Source organism: Leucoraja erinacea, chromosome 10 (genome assembly GCF_028641065.1).
Source record: "Leucoraja erinacea ecotype New England chromosome 10, Leri_hhj_1, whole genome shotgun sequence".
Lineage (NCBI taxonomy): Eukaryota > Metazoa > Chordata > Chondrichthyes > Rajiformes > Rajidae > Leucoraja > Leucoraja erinaceus.
The window spans coordinates 59,502,507-59,520,993 of NC_073386.1; the positions used below are offsets into that span (position 1 = coordinate 59,502,507).

Below are 18,487 nucleotides of genomic sequence, written 5' to 3' on the forward strand. Positions count from 1 at the left end.
GTCAGAAAAATTATCCATTTTAGAAAATAGCAGAATGCTATAATTTGTTATGCATTTGTGAAAAATCCTCTGAGCATCCTCAAGGTTTAGTTTAGTTTAGAGATAAAGCACGGAAACAGGCCCTTCGGCCCATCGAGTCCGCACCGACACATTAACACTACCCCACACACACAAGGGACAATTTATATTTACACCAAGCCAATTAACCTACAAACTTGTACGTCTTTGGAATGTGGGAGGAAATCGAAGGCCTCGGAGAAAACCCGTGCGGTCACGGGGAGAACGCACAAACTGTGTACAGACGGCACCCATAGTGGGGATCGAACCGTGTCTCTGGTGCTGCAAACGGTGTAAGGCAGCAACTCTACCACAATGCCACCGTGCCGCTTTCAGACTCTATTTATCTTTCTTACTGTCTTTGCTGAGTCATCTTCAGCGTTGATACGTGTCTTATCATGTATCAATACACTGTAGAAGGATTGATTGTAATCATGTATTGTTTTTCTGTTGACTGGTTAGCACGCAACAAAAGGTTTTTCACTGAACCTCGGTACACATAAACTAAACTGAACTGAACTGATGGGAAGTAAATGCTCTGTTAAAGTACGTGTGTCTGACCCATGACCATATGGCCATAATTGCCAAAGCACTATTTGTTCTTGAGATATGGAATCTAAATAAGATACTGCTTCTCATTTCACAGGTAAGAAGTACAATCAAAAGACTACAAGAGCGAAGAAAAGCTTTGAACTTTTCGGTAAGCAAATAAGTAGTAAATATTATCATTTAATACGCATTTCAATCAATTGCATATTTGAGCACATTTGTATTATACTTTGTTCATCAAATGACAGGCACTGGAGCAGATTTAGTTCAGTTTTATATTAGTTAAGAGATACAGGGTATAAACTGGCCCACCGGCCCACCGAGTCCGTGCCGACCAGCAAACCCCATATATTAACACTACCTGACACACACTAAGGACAATTTACCAAGCCAATTAACCTACAAACCTGTACGTCTTTGGAGTGTGGGAGGAAACTGAAGATCTCGGGGAAAACCCACGCAGGTCACGGGGAGAACGTACAAGCTCCGTACAGACAGCACCCGTAGTCGGGATCGAACCCGGGTCTCTGGCGCTGTGAGGGAGCAACTCTACCGCTGTTTCTATGTTCTATGTCTAAAAGTCCAGACCAGGGAGGGAATGTCACAAATGCAAGAAGATGCCTTGGTTTTCTTGCCGGTGGAGACTAGTAGCGTGCAGGAACACTAGTAAAGGGACTAGGCCAGTTTGCATGTCGCAGTTTGCATGACATATTCGAAGAAATGTTTAATGAAATCAAATTCATGGCATTGGATCAAGCCACAGAGAAAATGGAATAAGTGAATCAAATCAAGTGAATTAAGTGAATCAAGAGATCAAATACTTCGATGAGATCTTCAATCTTCAGATGAAAGTAGAAGGAAGGGACAGTTCCAGGTTGGTAATGGTGCTGTATCCTTAGTAACAGTCAACCATGGAATTGGTGATGGCATGGAATGGAATAGAATACTTTATTGTCATATGTGAAATGGCAGAGTGAAATTCTTTGCTTGCAAACCCAAGGTGTACAACTAACGGTCACCTACGGCACTGACAAAGTTACCAAGTACGCTGGCTCCTCCTTTGTTCCCACCACCACCCCCCCAGCGCTCCCCCCACGCCAGGTCCCCCACGCCAGGTCCCCATTGTCCATTGTTCCCACACTCCTGTTTGAATCCAATTTTGGTCGCCTAATTATAGGAAGGATGTCAACAAAATAGAGAGAGTACAGAGGAGATTTACTAGAATGTTGCCTGGGTTTCATTAACTAAGTTACAGAGAAAGGTTGAACAAGTTAGGGCTTTATTCTTTGGAGCGCAGAAGGTTAAGGGGGAACTTGATAGAGGTCTTTAAAATGATGAGAGGAATAGACAGAGTTGGCGTGGATAAGCTTTTCCCACTGAGAGTAGGGAAGATTCAAACAAGAGGACATGACTTGAGAATTAAGGGACAGAAGTTTAGGGGTAACATGAGGGGGAACTTCTTTACTCAGAGAGTGGTGGCTGTGTGGAATGAGCTTCCAGTGGAGGTGGTGGAGGCAGGTTCGATTTTATCATTTAAAAATAAATTGAATAATTATATGGACGGGAAAGGAATGGAGGGTTATTGTCTGAGTGCAGGTAGATGGGACTAGGGGAGAATACGTGTTCGGCACGGACTAGAAGGGCCGAGATGGCCTGTTTCCGTGCTGTAATTGTTATATGGTTATATGGTTATCTGACTTCGACTTGAAGGAGAGCATTATCCATTGAAGGCGATTGTAGATTTTCTACCAGAGGTGGGCAAAACATCAATCTAACCTTATTTCTTAATTATTCTTGATTAGTATGGGTGACGGGGTTATGGGGAGAAGGCAGGAGAATGGGGTGAGGAAGGAGAGATAGATCAGTCATGATTGAATGGCGGAGTAGACTTGATGGGCCTTAAGGCCTAATTCTACTCCTATCACTTATGACCTTCCTGGTGCTGGATGCCACAAATGGGTTTTGACAGGTGGGCCTTAGAAGACAGATTTGTCCATCACAAACCTTTAAAGAGCGATTGGTGACTGAGGAGGTCTATTGGGATTAACGCTGCACCTTAAGTTCTTCAACAAGTGATCTTTCAGAGTCTTGAAGGACTTGTTGGTGTGAAGATCAGAGCTGAGGAGAACCAACTTTCACAGAGGCAAAGACAAACCAGCAGTTCATGGTATGAAGCAATTTAAATTCCATGAACATCATTGCAAATCTATTGGGGTTCAAAGGGACACTAGGAATATTTACTCTGGTGTATTCTTAAACTAGAACACTTAAGGCAAATATATATGTGATGTATTCGAGTCATACAGCACAGGAACTGTCCTTTTGACCCAACCCGATGCTCACCAAAATGCAATATCTTAGCTCGCCCCACTCACCTGTGTTCCGCCCATATCCCTGTAAGCCTTTCCAACCCATGTACATGCCTAGTACTTGCCATAGAAGCCATTATAGCACCTGCCTCTACTACCTCCTCTGGCAGGTCATTCCATATACCCACCACCCTCTGTGTGGAAAACATTGGCCCCTCGTGTTTGTATTAAATCTTTCGCCTCTCACCTTGATCCATGTTCACTGGTTGTTGATACCCTAACCTTTGGTGAAAGACCATTCACCCCATCTATTCCCCTCATGATTTTATACGCCTGTGTAACATCACCATCAGCCTCCTGCACTCCAAGGAATAAAGTCCCAGCCTGCCCAACCCCCTCCCTGTAGCTCAAGCCCTGGAGTCCAGGCAACATGCTCGTAAATCTTCTCTGCACCCTTTCCAGCTTAATGCCATCCTTCCTATGGCAGGATAGCAAAAGCTGAACACAACCCTCCTAATGTGGCCGCTCCAATGCCTTGTACAACTGTCGAGGGCCTGAGACGCCTCCTAGGTGAGCCCCGGTGGAGCCGAGGCCGGAGCCTCCATGGTGAGTAGACGGTGAAGTAGACTAAGCCCACGGCTGGGTCCTGGGTCGCTGCCACAGAGGCGTCCGGAGAGGACATGGCGGTGATAGTACAGAGAGAGGTCTGTGAGGTGGCCGATGATGGTGCCGACAGACAGATGAGGACTGACACGTGGAAGTGAGGACGCCGCTGTCGAGGGAAGGAACAAAGGAGGACCCGGTGTGGGGGGAGAACAAAGTGGGACTTGGTGTGGATACTGTGGAACTTTGACAGTGCCCTTATGTAGCCACTATTTGCATACCTTGGGTATGCAAGCAAAGAATCTCACTGTGGCTTGTCACATAAAGTATTCATTCATTCATTCATCCATTCATGCATCCATTCATTCATTCATCATTCATTCATTCATTCATTCATTCATTCATTCAGTAACCATTCATTCATTCAATCATGCATTCATTCAATCATTCTTTCAATATGAAATCGCACACTTTTATAGCCTGGCCACTAGGGGCGCCGCATGATGGCAGACTCTGCCTACAGTCTGTTTTGCTTTTTTTAAAAAATGTTTTTAGTTTGTTTAAAAGTACGTTTTGGAGGATTTTGTTTTGGGTGGAGGGGGGTAGGGTAAAGGGGAAACCGTTTCCCAGTTACTTCCTTGTGTAGGATGTGACTATTCTCCGTATCGTGTCCTCGCCCCCCTCCTCGCGGCCTACCAACTGGATTGGCGCGGCCTTTCCTGCCGGGGACCGGCCAAAGCTTCAGCGGCGGCGCAGCACTGGATTCACCGTGGAGCGGGCGATGCCTTACCTGGATCGCCGTTTGAAGCTCCGGAGTGTTGGGCCCGCTGCTTCAACATCGTGGAGCTGCGGTGTGTGGAGTTTCCAGCGCGGGCGGCGCTGACTTCAACATCGTGGAGTCCTGGGATCCCTTTGCCGAGGGCCCTCTGCGTGAGTCTTCGCCCAGCTCGGCCTGTGGACTTCGGGAGCCGCCGTCTCCGGTAGGAAGTGGCCGATTCGGAAGTCCAAGCCGTTGAGAAGTTTCTCCCATTCTGACGTCGGTTCCATCATCCAGCGAGTGGGTCTGAACATCGGGCCGCCCGTATAGGTGCGGGAGCCCCCCGACCACAGGTGAACAATAGCGGAGGATGACTGAGCTTTGGTGCCTTTCCCTCACAGTGGGGAACATTAATCCCACTGTGTGGGGATGTCTATGTTAAAGACTATCGTGTTCTGTGCTCTTTTTTATTCGTGTGGCTGTATGGTGACCACACATTTCACCGTACCAGTTGGTACATGTGACAATAAATGTCTCTTGTGTTGTCTTGTCTCAATAGTAAGTTATTACTGGGTGGTTGCAAAGATGCAGGAGCAACATTGTAAATAGGTCTGAAGTGAAGTTGTTACACGACTCGCCCATGCTCTCCATAAGATCATAAGATCACAAGTGAGTGGAGCAGAATTAGGCCATTTGGCCCATTAAGTCTACTCCACCATTCAATCGTGGCTGATTTATCTCTCCCTCCTAACCCCATTCTCCTGCCTTCTCCCCATAACCTCTGACACCCATACTAATCAAGAATCTATCACAGCCTTCGGTGGCAATGAATTCCACAGGTTCGCCACCCTCTGACTAAACAAAATCCTCCTCATCTCCTTTCTGAAGGACCATCCTTTAATTCTGAGACTGTGACCTCTGGTCCTAGACTCTCCCACCAGTGGAAACATCCTCTCCACATCCACTCTATCCAAGCCTTTCCCTGTTCTGTACGTTTCAATGAGGCCCCCCCCTCATTCTTCTAAACTCCAGCGAGTACAGGCCCAGTGCTGTCAAACGCTCCAGACCTGACGTTATATACAGGGGTTTGGATCTCATTCATGTACTTTTTACCAGTTAACATTTTGACAATTAGAAAGCTAACCAGCTAAGAAAATGTTGACTCAAGATTTAACTGATAGATGTCTGGACTGTAATGGGATCGCAGGTTCTGAGGATAAGGAGAGAGAGTGGACATGACACCGTGATCCAAGGCTCTTGACGGCACTCTTGTGTTCCAACTTTTATATCCTTTTGAACTTAAATTTTAAAATAGTGTGACTCCTTGTGTGAAGTGCACGGCATGTGAGATAATGGTCATTAAACCCATTGATTCCTGAGGTAGTTTTTCTAATTCGTATACAAACCCTTATTATGTATTCTCCTGAATCATTTATTTTGGAGAGAAGGAATGGGTGACGTTTCGGGTCGAGACCCTCCTTCTGATGTCTCGGCCCAAAACGCCACCCATTCCTTCTCTCCAGAGATGCTGCCTGTCCCGCTGAGTTACTCCAGCATTTCGTGTCTTTCTTCAGTTTAAACCAGCATCTGCAGTTCCTTCCTACACACTTATTTTCGTGATGGACAGTAAGTGTAGATCGCACTTTTTATCAAAGCTGAAAACTTGCAAGAAGATCTGCTGACGTGACCATTTTACCCATGAGGTTACGTTTGTTTATTTTTGAAGGAGCCTTGCTCTGAAACAAGGCAACACAATTTAAAAAAAAAAGTCATTCTCACTGCAACCTCCTGTTGGAAAATGATTTTAAAGATTTGTGCGAGTGTGGTTTCCAGCAAATCTTTCCCCACCAGTGCAGAACCTAGCGGTTGCTTGTAATCTGTCTGGTTATGATAAATGAAGATACATGAGTTGATCAATGCATCAATTAGTTAATCAATATGTGGTTTCCAGAAGAAGAAAAGGAATATAGACAATATAAATATATCACCGAAAAGTCCATGGAGTTGATTTTCCTAATTAACGTAAAAATCAATGCATGTTTTCCTCTGTCTGCCTGATGCGGCCATGAAAAATAGCGTCAACTTTGTTATAAAGCCACAAAGTTTCAAATGCCTTCAGCAGTGTCCTTTGGCATTAACCTGTCAACAGGTTTATTTATGTTTTGTGCTGTTGGCAGAGATCACGTACCTCAGTGAACTGGTTTAAAAATAGTTAATAGGAGCTGTGGCATGACTTGTCCATTATGAATGATCACATTAGCTTGACCCAAGTTGTCATGCTTTATGAGATCAGGCAGCCTGTCCCAGACTGCGGGCACAGCAGGTAATTTGAAATGAAATGAGACAGTTTCTACAGCCAGATTGATTTGGGAATCTTGCATGTTTTCCCCTTTGACCTTTGACAGGTTGACACTACAAAAATTGTGACTTGTAAAAAATGATCAGTCAGTAATATATTTAGGCTGCTGACATCCCGTAGGTAACACAAAATGATTTTCCATCTTTTGAAGAGGCTGCCTCTGATGGGAGGAAGCCCTTTCTTTAGGGGAAAAAAATCCTGTAATACTCAGCTTCTCGTCTTTCATCGGGTAAAAAAAAGGCTGGACATTTGGTTGGACTGATGGTGAAACAGATAATTACCCACGGCAGGCAGTGCTGGGGAGTTTATTCCCTAGACTGGAAGCAGACTGTTCACTGGTCTGGGCCTTGATTCTCATTCTCAGCTGCAGAGTGTGTTAGGGTCTCGACCTGAAGCATCACCCATTCCATCTATCCAGAGATGCTGCCTGTCTCGTTCAGTTACTCCAGCATTCTGTGTCTGTCTCATTTTAGTCCTTGGTTTTGGAAGTGCTGGATACGGGACACTGTGTACACAATGTGCAATTAAACTGAGTCTGTACACTGGTACACACAGTAACGCAATGGAAAGGAAGGACATTAGTTTGGAGGATGTGGAATCGGTATGGGAAGAGCTGCGAAACAATAAGGGGCAGAAAACGCTGGTGGGTGTTGTGTACAGGCCACCTAACAGTAGTAGTGAAGTTGGGGATGGCATCAAACAGGAAATTAGAAATGCTTGCGACAAAGGCAAAGCAGTTATAATGGGTGACTTCAATCTACATATAGATTGGGTGAATCAAGCTGGCAGGGGTGCTGAGGAAGAGGATTTCTTGGAATGTATGCGGGATAGTTATCTAAACCAACATGTAGAGGAACCAACGAGAGAGCAGGCTATTTTAGACTGGGTATTGAGTAATGAGGAAGGGTTAGTTAGTAGTCTTGTTGTGCGTGGCCCCTTGGGCAAGAGTGACCATAATATGGTTGAGTTCTTCATTAGGATGGAGAGTGACATTGTTAATTCAGAAACAATGGTTTTGAACTTAAAGAAAGGTAACTTTGAGGGTATGAGACGGGAATTGGCCAAGATTGACTGGCAATTAATTCTAAAAGGGTTGACGGTGGATATGCAATGGAAGACATTTAAAGACTGCATGGATGAACTACAAAAATTGTTCATCCCAGTTTGGCAAAAGAATAAATCAGGGAAGGTAGTGCATCCGTGGATAACAAGGGAAATCAGGGATAGTTTCAAAGCGAAGGATGATGCGTACAAATTAGCCAGAAATAGCAGCATACCGGAGGATGGGAGACATTCAGAGACCAGCAGAGGAGGACGAAGGGCTTAATTAGGAAAGGAAAAATGGATTATGAAAGAAAACTGGCAGTGAACATAAAATCTGACTGCAAAAGCTTTTATAGATATGTGAAAAGAAAGAGATTAGTTAAAACAAATGTAGGTCCCTTGCAGTCAGAAACAGGTGAGTTGATCATGGGGAACCAGGATATGGCGGACCAATTGAATAACTACTTTGGTTCCGTCTTCACTAAGGAAGACATAAATGATCTGCCGGAAATAGCAGGGGCCCGCGGGTCAAAGGAGGTGAAGGAATTGAGTGAAATCCAGGTTAGTCGGGAAGTGGTGTTGGGTAAATTGAATGGATTAAAGGCCGATAAATCCCCAGGGCCAGATAGGCTGCATCCCAGAGTACTTAAGGAAGTAGCTCCAGAAATAGTGGATGCATTAGTAATAATCTTTCAAAACTCCTTAGATTCTGGAGTAGTTCCAGAGGATTGGCGGGGAGCAAACGTAACCCCACTTTTTAAGAAGGGAGGGAGAGAGAAAACGGGGAATTACAGACCAGTTAGCCTAACATCGGTAGTGGGGAAACTGCTAGAGTCAGTTATTAAAGATGGGATAGCAGCACATTTAGAAAGTGGTGAAATCATTGGACAAAGTCAGCATGGATTTACGAAAGGTAAATCATGTCTGACGAATCTTATAGAATTTTTCGAGGATGTAACTAGTAGCGTGGATAGGGGAGAACCAGTGGATGTGGTGTATCTGGACTTCCAGAAGGCTTTCGACAAGGTCCCACATAAGAGATTAGTATACAAACTTAAAGCACATGGCATTGGGGGTTCAGTATTGATGTGGATAGAGAACTGGCTGGCAAACAGGAAGCAAAGAGTAGGAGTAAACGGTTCCTTTTCACAATGGCAGGCAGTGACTAGTGGGGTACCGCAAGGCTCAGTACTGGGACCCCAGCTATTTACAATATATATTAATGATCTGGATGAGGGAATTGAAGGCAATATCTCCAAGTTTGCGGATGACACTAAGCTGGGGGGGCAGTGTTAGGTGTGAGGAGGATGCTAGGAGACTGCAAGGTGACTTGGATAGGCTGGGTGAGTGGGCAAATGTTTGGCAGATGCAGTTTAATGTGGATAAATGTGAGGTTATCCATTTTGGTGGCAAAAACGGGAAAGCAGATTATTATCTAAACGGTGGCCGATTGGGAAAGGGGGAGATGCAGCGAGACCTGGGTGTCATGGTACACCAGTCATTGAAGGTAGGCATGCAGGTGCAGCAGGCAGTAAAGAAAGCGAATGGCATGTTGGCTTTCATAGCAAGAGGATTTGAGTATAGGAGCAGGGAGGTTCTACTGCAGTTGTATAGGGTCTGCGTGAGACCACACCTGGAGTATTGCGTGCAGTTTTGGTCTCCAAATCTGAGGAAGGACATTATTGCCATAGAGGGAGTGCAGAGAAGGTTCACCAGACTGATTCCTGGGATGTCAGGACTGTCTTATGAAGAAAGACTGGATAGACTTGGTTTATACTCTCTAGAGTTTAGGAGATTGAGAGGGGATCTTATAGAAACTTACAAAATTCTTAAGGGGTTGGACAGGCTAGATGCAGGAAGATTGTTTCCGATGTTGGGGAAGTCCAGGACAAGGGGTCACAGCTTAAGGATAAGGGGGAAATCCTTTAAAACCGAGATGAGGAGAACTTTTTTCACACAGAGAGTGGTGAATCTCTGGAACTCTCTGCCACAGAGGGTAGTTGAGGCCAGTTCATTGGCTATATTTAAGAGGGAGTTAGATGTGGCCCTTGTGGCCAAGGGGATCAGAGGGTATGGAGAAAAGGCAGGTACGGGATACTGAGTTGGATGATCAGCCATGATCATATTAAATGGCGGTGCAGGCTCGAAGGGCCGAATGGCCTACTCCTGCACCTAATTTCTATGTTTCTATGTTTGACCTGTCACCTCTAGCTGGTACACCAGCCAGTGGAATTTAGTTTAGTTTAATTTATTGTCACGTGTACCGAGGTACAGTAAACAGCTTTTGTTGCGTGCTAACCAGTCAGCAGAAAGACAATACATGATTACCATCGAGCTATTTACAGTGTATAGATACATGATAAGGGAAAAATGTTTAGTGCAAGGTAAAGCCAGCAAAGTCCGATCAAGGATAGCTCGAGGGTCTCCAAAGAGGTAGATAGTAGTTCAGCATTGCTCTCTGGTTGTGGTATGATGATTCAGTTGCCTGATAACAGCTGGGAAGAAACTGGCCCTGAATCTGGAGGTGTGCGTTTTCACATTTCTGTAGGGGAGAGGGGAGAAGAGAGAGTGACCGGGGTGAGACTGGCCCTTGATTATGCTGCTGGCCTTGCCGAGGCAGCGTGAGGTACAAATGGAGTCCATAGAAGGGAGGTTGGTTTGTGTGATGGTCTGGGCTGCGTCCACAATTTGCTACAATTTCTTGCGGGCTTGGATGGGGCTGTTACCAAACCAAGTTGTGATGCATCCTGATACAATGCATTCTATGGTTCATCTGTAGAAGTTGGTGAGAGCTGTAGGGGACATGCCGCACTTGCTAAGCCTTCGAAGGAAGTAGAGGCGTTGGTGTGCTGGTTTTAGCTCCGTTCACAGCCACTGGCCCTGACGGGGTGAATGGTTGGGCAGCACTGATTAAACCAGGCCAGCATCTGCAACAGTAGGTGCTTGTGTTTTAAGGCCATGCCTGCAGGCGCTAACATCTTTGTGGAGGGACTGTCAGAGAGGAGGCAAGAATACAACATGACAGAGGAGAGGGGAAGAGAGGACCTTGTCTCAATGGGGCCTTGGAATGTCTCCCTTTTTCCTTTTTCCTTCCGCCCACAATATTTAATATGTAAAAGAATATGTGATTCTGTTCCATTCTGTTTATAGTTTGTTTGGTTGTTTGTCTTTTTGCACAAAGTCCGCGAGCATTGCCACTTTTCATTTCACTGCACATCTCGTATATGTATATGACGAATAAACTTGACTTGACTTGACGACATCCACAAGCAGCCATATAACCATATAGCCATATAACAATTACAGCACGGAAACAGGCCATCTCGACTCTTCTAGTCCGTGCCGAACACGTATTCTCCCCTAGTCCCATACACCTACGCTCAGACCATAACCCTCCATACCTTTCCCGTCCATATAACTATCCAATTTATTTTTAAATGATAAAAACGAACCTGCCTCCACCACCTTCACTGAAAGCTCATTCCACACAGCCACCACTTTCTGAGTAAAGAAGTTCTCCCTAATGTTACCGCTAAACTTCTGTCCCTTAATTCTCAAGTCATGTCCCCTTGTTTGAATCTTCCCTACTCTCACTGGGAAAATTCCTGGAAGATGGTTGAGATCGAGGCGACTGAGTTGTCAAGGTAGCCAAGCATGGGCGCGGGACTACAGGAGGTTTAAGAACCTTGTGCATTTCCAACGTTCCAATCCCATCCCATTCTCACAGCTCATTTCCCACCACCAACCTCAACAAACCTGTAACGTGCCTACCAGCAATCAACATCTACCCAGGCTGCAACTTACATTCAAAGGTCCTCTCCTGCCCTTACAAATGCTCCAAGGCTTGCTTGCACGGTACACTGCCCTCTTGGGGAAAGATGGATTGTAACTGGTGCCAGTGAAAACATGCATCCTGTAGAAAGCTTGCCCCGAGCACCTCAAACTCTGGAAGGTGGAAGGACTGACCAACATCAGAGCTGCCACTTCTCAAGCTCCAAATATCACACCATCACACCGCCAAACCTCCATTCAATCATTCTATTGAAAAGCCAAAAGAAAATTCTGGTAAACAGAATGCGGTAAATAATTGGCAGGTTAGGCAGCATCTTCAGTTTGGTTTAGAGATACAGCGCAGAAACAGTCCCTTCGGCCCACCGAGTCTACACCGACCAGCGATCTCCGAACATTAATACTATCCTACACGCACCAAGGGCAATTCGTAATTTTTTTAATACCAAACCAATTAAACCTGTACGGCTTTTGAGCGTGGGAGGAAACCGAAGATCTCGGAGAAAACCCATGCAGGTCATGGGGAGAAGGTACAAACAAGTATCCCATAGTCAAGATGGAACCCGAGTCTCTGGCGCTGTAAGGCAGCAACTCTACTGCTGCACCACCATGGAGGGAAAAGTCATTGCTTCAGATCGATGCTTGTTGGCAAATTGTCAAAGCTAGAGTTGAGAATGGCTTCAGATGGACAGTGTTCTTCCTACAGCCGTATGCTGGATCACCCGTGGCTGTCTGGCGCATGATGAATTTCATGGGGTCCACCACAGAGCTGTACAACACCGTTCGACTCACCTGCTCCATACCCACAATGTAACAGCATCTAATTAGTGTTGCCTTGGGGACTGATGAGCTGGTCTGTTGCATTGAAGACTGTGTGTGCACTGAACCAAAAGCACTACAGAGCCTGGAGCTGTCACCTTCCACCCACAAGGTTCATTGGCTGGTGGTTTTTCTCAGCTACTCGTTTTGGGTTTAATTTATGGCCACTTTCTGTGTTGAATTCCACAAACTATTCTGCGGGTGCTGTGTGTGTGTTGTTTTGAGGAGGTTGGTTGCACTCGTGGATGGCCTGCTCGGCCTTCGAACCATGAGAGGGAGATGCAGAGAAGGCCCTGGCAAGCCCAAGCACCTGGGAGACGCAGGAAGGAGTGGATGTTCGTTGGGAAATGGTCACGGGGCCTGCACCGTCTTCCCAAGTAACAGATCAGCGCAGGATGAAGCACATGCTGTGCCGTAGGGTACCCGGATGTGGCATCGAAGGACGAGAAGCCGAAGCAAAGAAGTCGACACCAAATAGCCGAATGGAAACGAAGCTTAAACACCAAATAACCAAAACATACGAAGCCGAAATGCCAACGAACTGAAAGGCTGCGATGCCTAAAAGCAAACTCACTGAATGGCTGCTGTGCCGAAACGCCACCGAACCGAAAGGCTTCGTCACCTATAAGTCAGTTAACCGAATGCCGCTCGGCCGAAAAGTCAAATAACGCACATGACGTCGCCAGGGGGCGGGACTGGTCAGCGATTGTTCCAGATCCCCACGTCCATCACATCACTGGCCGGTGGAGACGGGAGGGTGGGGGGCATTTTCCCACGCAAGCCATTATATGACTATTCGACAGAGTGGCATTCGGTGAGTTCAGATTCAGATTCAGATTCAGATTCAATTTTAATTGTCATGTCAGTGTACAGTCAGTCAGAGACAACGAAATGCATTGCCAGCATCTCCCTGGAAGAGCGACATAGCAAACGATTTGAATAAAAAAAAATAATAATAAGTGTCCGGGGGGGGGGTGGGGGGTGGTGGGGGGGGGGGTGAGAGCAGTCCTCGGCGATGCTGAGCGCCCTCCGCAGACAGCGCTTGCTTTGGACAGAGTTGGCTTGTAGGCGACGCAGCCTTTTGGTTCGTTGGCTTTTAGGCATCACGCCCTTTCAGTTATTTGGCGTTTCGGCTTCGTTTCCATTCGGTAATTTTGCTTTGACTTCTTTGCTGCAGCTTCTCGTCCTTCCACGCCACGTCCGCAGATTGCAGCCATGTTTACTTGGATGCTTCTCATGTTTATGGGCATCGGTCTGACGATAAGGGGTTTCTGCAACCTTAGTCAACGTGTCTGAGACCACAGTCAACCCCAGTTCCACCAACAATCTACGTCATTCCCGCTGCTCCAGCTGTCTGTATCACCTACTTTCAATGTGTAGGAAGGAGCTGCAGATGCTGGTTTAAACCAAAGATAGACACAAAATGCTGGAGTAACTCAGCAGGACAGACGGCATCTCTGGAGAGAAGGAACGGCGGATGTTTCGACTCAAGACCCTCTTCATTTTGGGTAGCAGTAAAAGGATTGGTCCAAGTCAGCATGGATTTATGAAGAGGAAATCCTGTAGGAATAGAGACCCTTCAGACCATCTTAATGTTCAATGGTCATTTGTACTGGCAACAGAATAGTGAAATTCTTACTTGCAGCAGCAAAACAGGCCTGCAAATACAACGCACATCGGAAGAAGGGTCTCGACCCGAAACGTCACCCATTCCTTTTCTCCAGAGATGCTGCCTGTCCAGCATTTTGTGTCTGTCTTCAGTTTAAACCAGCGTCTGCAGTTCCTCCCTACGCTCATAGATTATAATAAATAAAAACACTTCAATAAATGTAAAAACCCAATATTATGCCAAAAAAAGCCTACAAACCTTTGTGCATGCAAGACAGTTGACCGGTCAATTCATCTATGAGTCCTTCTCATCTCCTAAACACGAACATTCATGACCTTTCTTGCCACCATGTGTGTGCATCTTACAGACAGGCCATTGTTCACTGCACCATGTATCACCAGTCATCTCAATCCAGCTCATCAATTGCTCTGTCCATTATTCTGTTTGAGTGTAAATATCATTTAAGTATTGTCCCTCATACAGTCCCGCGGTTGCTAATGTGCTTTTTCTGTTAACTCTGCGAACGGTCGTTGATAAAGGTTGCAGCCTTGGAGATGGAAGATTGCTGAATTAGTGTGGAGAATGTTTTATATAGCAGTGTGTGACGACCACAGACATGCATCCAGTGGCCTCCTGGTCTGTGAGACCCCCAAATAAACATTTCCGCAGCTGCTTGTCTGAGGAAGGTTTCCCGATCCGAAACGTCACCTATCCATGTTCCCCCGAGATGCTGCCTGACCTAGCACTCTGTGAAACGTCACCTATCCATGTTCTCCACAGATGCTGCCTGACCCGCTGAGTTACTCCAGCACTCTGTGAAACGTCACCTATCCATGTTCTCCACAGATGCTGCCTGACCCGCTGAGTTACTCCAGCACTCTGTGAAACGTCACCTATCCCTGTTCTCCACAGATGCTGCCTGACCCACTGAGTTACTCCAGCACTCTGTGAAACGTCACCTATCCATGTTCTCCACAGATGCTGCCTGACCCGCTGAGTTACTCCAGCACTCTGTGAAACGTCACCTATCCATGTTCTCCACAGATGCTGCCTGACCCGCTGAGATTTTTGGGATACACTAGCTGCATTTCCTTGTTCTCATTTCTGTGGGTGTGTTGAGCATCTGTATCAGGTCCTGCCGAGCATTTGAGGTATATTGCAGGGGCCCAATAATGTGACGATACGCTCGAATTGCATGACTCTCAACGTTTCAAAAATCTATTCCTGAAGAATTCAAGTGACGATTTAAGATGGTGCGTTAAGGGCCTGTCCCACTGTACGAGGTAATTCAAGAGTTCTCCCGAGTGTTCCCCTGATTCGAACTCGGAGAATGTCCGTAGGAGTTCGTGGATGTCTCGTAGCGGCTCGTACGAGAAAATTAACAATTCTTTTCATCACGAGCATTAATTTACTTGTGGACGTTGAAACAAACGTCACCAGTTTACTTGATTTCCCAAGTACCTACCGTTACTCATACGAGCCGCTACGGGACATCCACGAGCTCCTACAGACCCGCTACGGACATTCTCCGAGTTCGAATCAGGGGAAAACTCGGGAGAACTCTTGAATTACCTCGTACAGTGCGACAGGCGCTTTAATGAGGATAGTGCTGTATGGTTTCAACATTGACAAATGGACAGATTGGCGATGTTGAACAGAGCAACTGGGACTGCTCCATGTACACCTGCATAACCTGCTACAGTTGAGACATGAGTAACGAGAAAGAGAAAGCGGTGGTCCATTGCCCAAGAAAGAATGGTCTCAACCCAAAACGTCACCCATTTCTTCAATCCAGAGATGCTGCCCGTCCCGCTGAGTTACTCCAGCATTTTAATAATAATAATAATAATAATAATAATAATAATATTTTATTGTCATTGCACGTCAGTGCAACGAGATTTAGTATGCAGCTCCAACCGATGAAAAAGAAAAGTAAAATAAATAAATAAGCTGTGTGTCGTGACCATCCGAGGGAGACAGTCCAGGGGGGGATGGGGGGCACTCAGCAGGGCTGGTTCAGAGCCGCTATAGCTCTTGGAATAAAACTGTTTCTGAGTCTGGAGGTTCGGGCGTTTGTAACGTCTGCCGGAGGGAAGTAGTTCAAACAGTCCGTTACAGGGGTGTGATGAGTCTTTATGGATGCTGACGGCCTTCCTGAGGCACCGTGTGTGGTAGATGCCCTCCAAGGCTGGTAGCTCTGTCCCAATGATCCTCTGCGCTCTGTGGACGACGCGCTGAAGAGCTCTTCTCTCCGCCTCCGTGCAGCTGAGATACCACACAGAGATGCCATACGTTAATATGCTCTCTGTGGTGCAGCGGTAGAACGTTGTCAGCAGCCGTTGGGGCAGACCAGTCTTTTTTAATGTCCTCAGGAAGAACAGTCGTTGCTGTGCCTTCTTGACCAGCGCAGCGGTGTTGGTGGACCATGTGAGGTCCTCTGAAATGTGAGTGCCCAGAAACTTAAAGCTGGACACTCTCTCCACACTGTCCCCGTAGATGGAGATTGGGGCGTATTCTCCATTATGGGACCTCCTGAAGACAATAATCAGCTCCTTGGTCTTGGAGGTGTTTAGTTACGTTGTTACGTGTGCACCAGTCCGCCAGGTTCTGCACCTCCGCCCTGTATTTTGTTTCATCCCCGTTGGTGATCAGCCCAATCACCGTAGCGTCGTCTGCAAACTTCACGATGGTGTTGGTGTCGAATGCAGGAACACAGTCGTGAGTGAAGAGGGAGTAGAGCTTGGGGCTTAGTACACAGCCCTGTGGTGTGCCGGTGCTCAGGGTGATAGTGGAGGACAGGTGCGGGCCCAGTCTCACTGCCTGCGGTCGCTCCGTCAGAAAGTTCAGGATCAGGATTTTGTATCTATCTTTGGTTTCAACCAGCATCTGCAGTTCCCTCGTACACATGGTTCATTGCCAAACCTCTCATACCCCCTCACTCACCTACATGGCACAGATACAGGAAATGTGCAGCACTAGCTGAGCGGGGACAGCCAGGTCTATATTCAGAAGGGTCATTGTTTTATTGCATAAATCACACTGTTAGATCAACAGTGCACAGATAGAGTGGCTTTCCATCTTTGTCCCGCCATCCTCTCCCCTGACATCAGTCTGAAGAAGGGTCTCGACCCGAAACGTCACCCCTTCCTTCTCTCCAGTGATGCTGCCTGTCCCGCTGAGTTACTCCAACATTCTGTGTCTATCTGCTGTTCTTTCCTGCACAAGGGTGGCTTAAATGTTCTCTTCCACGCCACCTCCTTCCCCATTGCCCCCACTCTTCCCATCGCCGCCCCATCTCTCCCCAATTGCCCCCATCTCTCAAATTGGCCCCCATCCCCTCATTGCCCCATTTCTCTGCCCCCCCATCTCCCCATTGCCCCACCTCCCTATTTCCCCCCCCTCTCTCTCCCACTGCCCCCCATGCTGAACTCCATTTTGTATGTTGTCTTTTCTGGTCTGTCTGGTAACTTTTTAGATTGAAGTTTTCAGCTGCAGTTTACCTCCGAGCTCGAACTTTCTAAATCCCAGCAGAAGATTCTAAATCCCAGCAGCATCAACACCTTGGGATTAGCAGGAGCAAGGCCACTTGCATGGTCACCCCTGACTTAGACCACCACAACCTTCAGAATGGAGCCTTAAACCCACATGTTTTAATTTATCGATCGCATTAAAAAAAAACCCTTTGTCTAAATGTTGTTATTGAGCTATTAGTCAGCGCTTATTTCCTCTTTTTTACTGGTGACAAACGTCCCAGTTGACGTGACCTAAATGGAATATTTTACTGTTCCTGCAGCTTTTCTGATTTCTCCGTGTTGTTGTCTGAGCCCCCCCCATGCTAACGATCTGCATTTCAATAATGGACTGTTGTGGCCGTTAGTTATCGTGCTTTTTGTGCTATGATTTACACAGTACGCCGTGTTTCGGTGGACCTGCATTTGAAAGGCATAAGATTCATGACTCAGTACTTTGCATTTTATGGTCCAGAATGGTGTTGTGGGTGAAAATCTCCTCTTACCTGCATGGCCCAGCAGTGGTGAATGACCTGCATGACCTGCGGGTGGTAGCCACAGTGTCAAATTGCTTCGTGAAATAAAGCTGTCCAGTACCACTCTCACAATAAAAAATGATAGTCTTCCAATACGTTCCACACGGTGTTATGACAGGAGTGAAATATGGTATTAAATTGGAAGCAGATTAGTTTTTGGCCCTAATTCACGCTGTGACAAGATGCTAGAGGAATAAAACAATGGACGTGTAGTCTTGCTAAGTTAATATTCGCTATCTTCAGCTTTATTCTCCGAGTAGCCCTTAAAGTGGACTGAGTTAAAATCAGTGCAAAATATGGATTAAATGTTCACGCTATATCTTAAACATGGAATATTTAATATATCTTGTGGCTCAGATTTGGGAAAGAAGTTGTGAATGGAAAAAGGTGCTTTGTATTTATGTGATGACAGTGCAATCTGTGCCGAACATGTTTGCGCTGAATCTATTCGGCCCGAGGATTTGATTTGGGGGTAGAATTCTTGGCAGCCAATTTTGCTGCATTTTTGTAGATTGCAAGACACAATAGAGGTGTCAGGTCAGTAGTA

General features: G+C 46.3%; 1 protein-coding gene across 1 annotated transcript in view; it reads left to right on the forward strand.

Moving 5' to 3' along the window:
• Window positions 1-18,487, forward strand: part of LOC129700667 (adhesion G-protein coupled receptor D2) — a 311,685-nt gene that overhangs the window by 180,792 nt on the left and 112,406 nt on the right. The window contains exon 22 of the mRNA XM_055641248.1: window positions 704-757. Within this exon, the coding sequence (XP_055497223.1) occupies window positions 704-757 (54 nt within the window). The remainder of the gene's footprint in view (window positions 1-703; window positions 758-18,487) is intronic.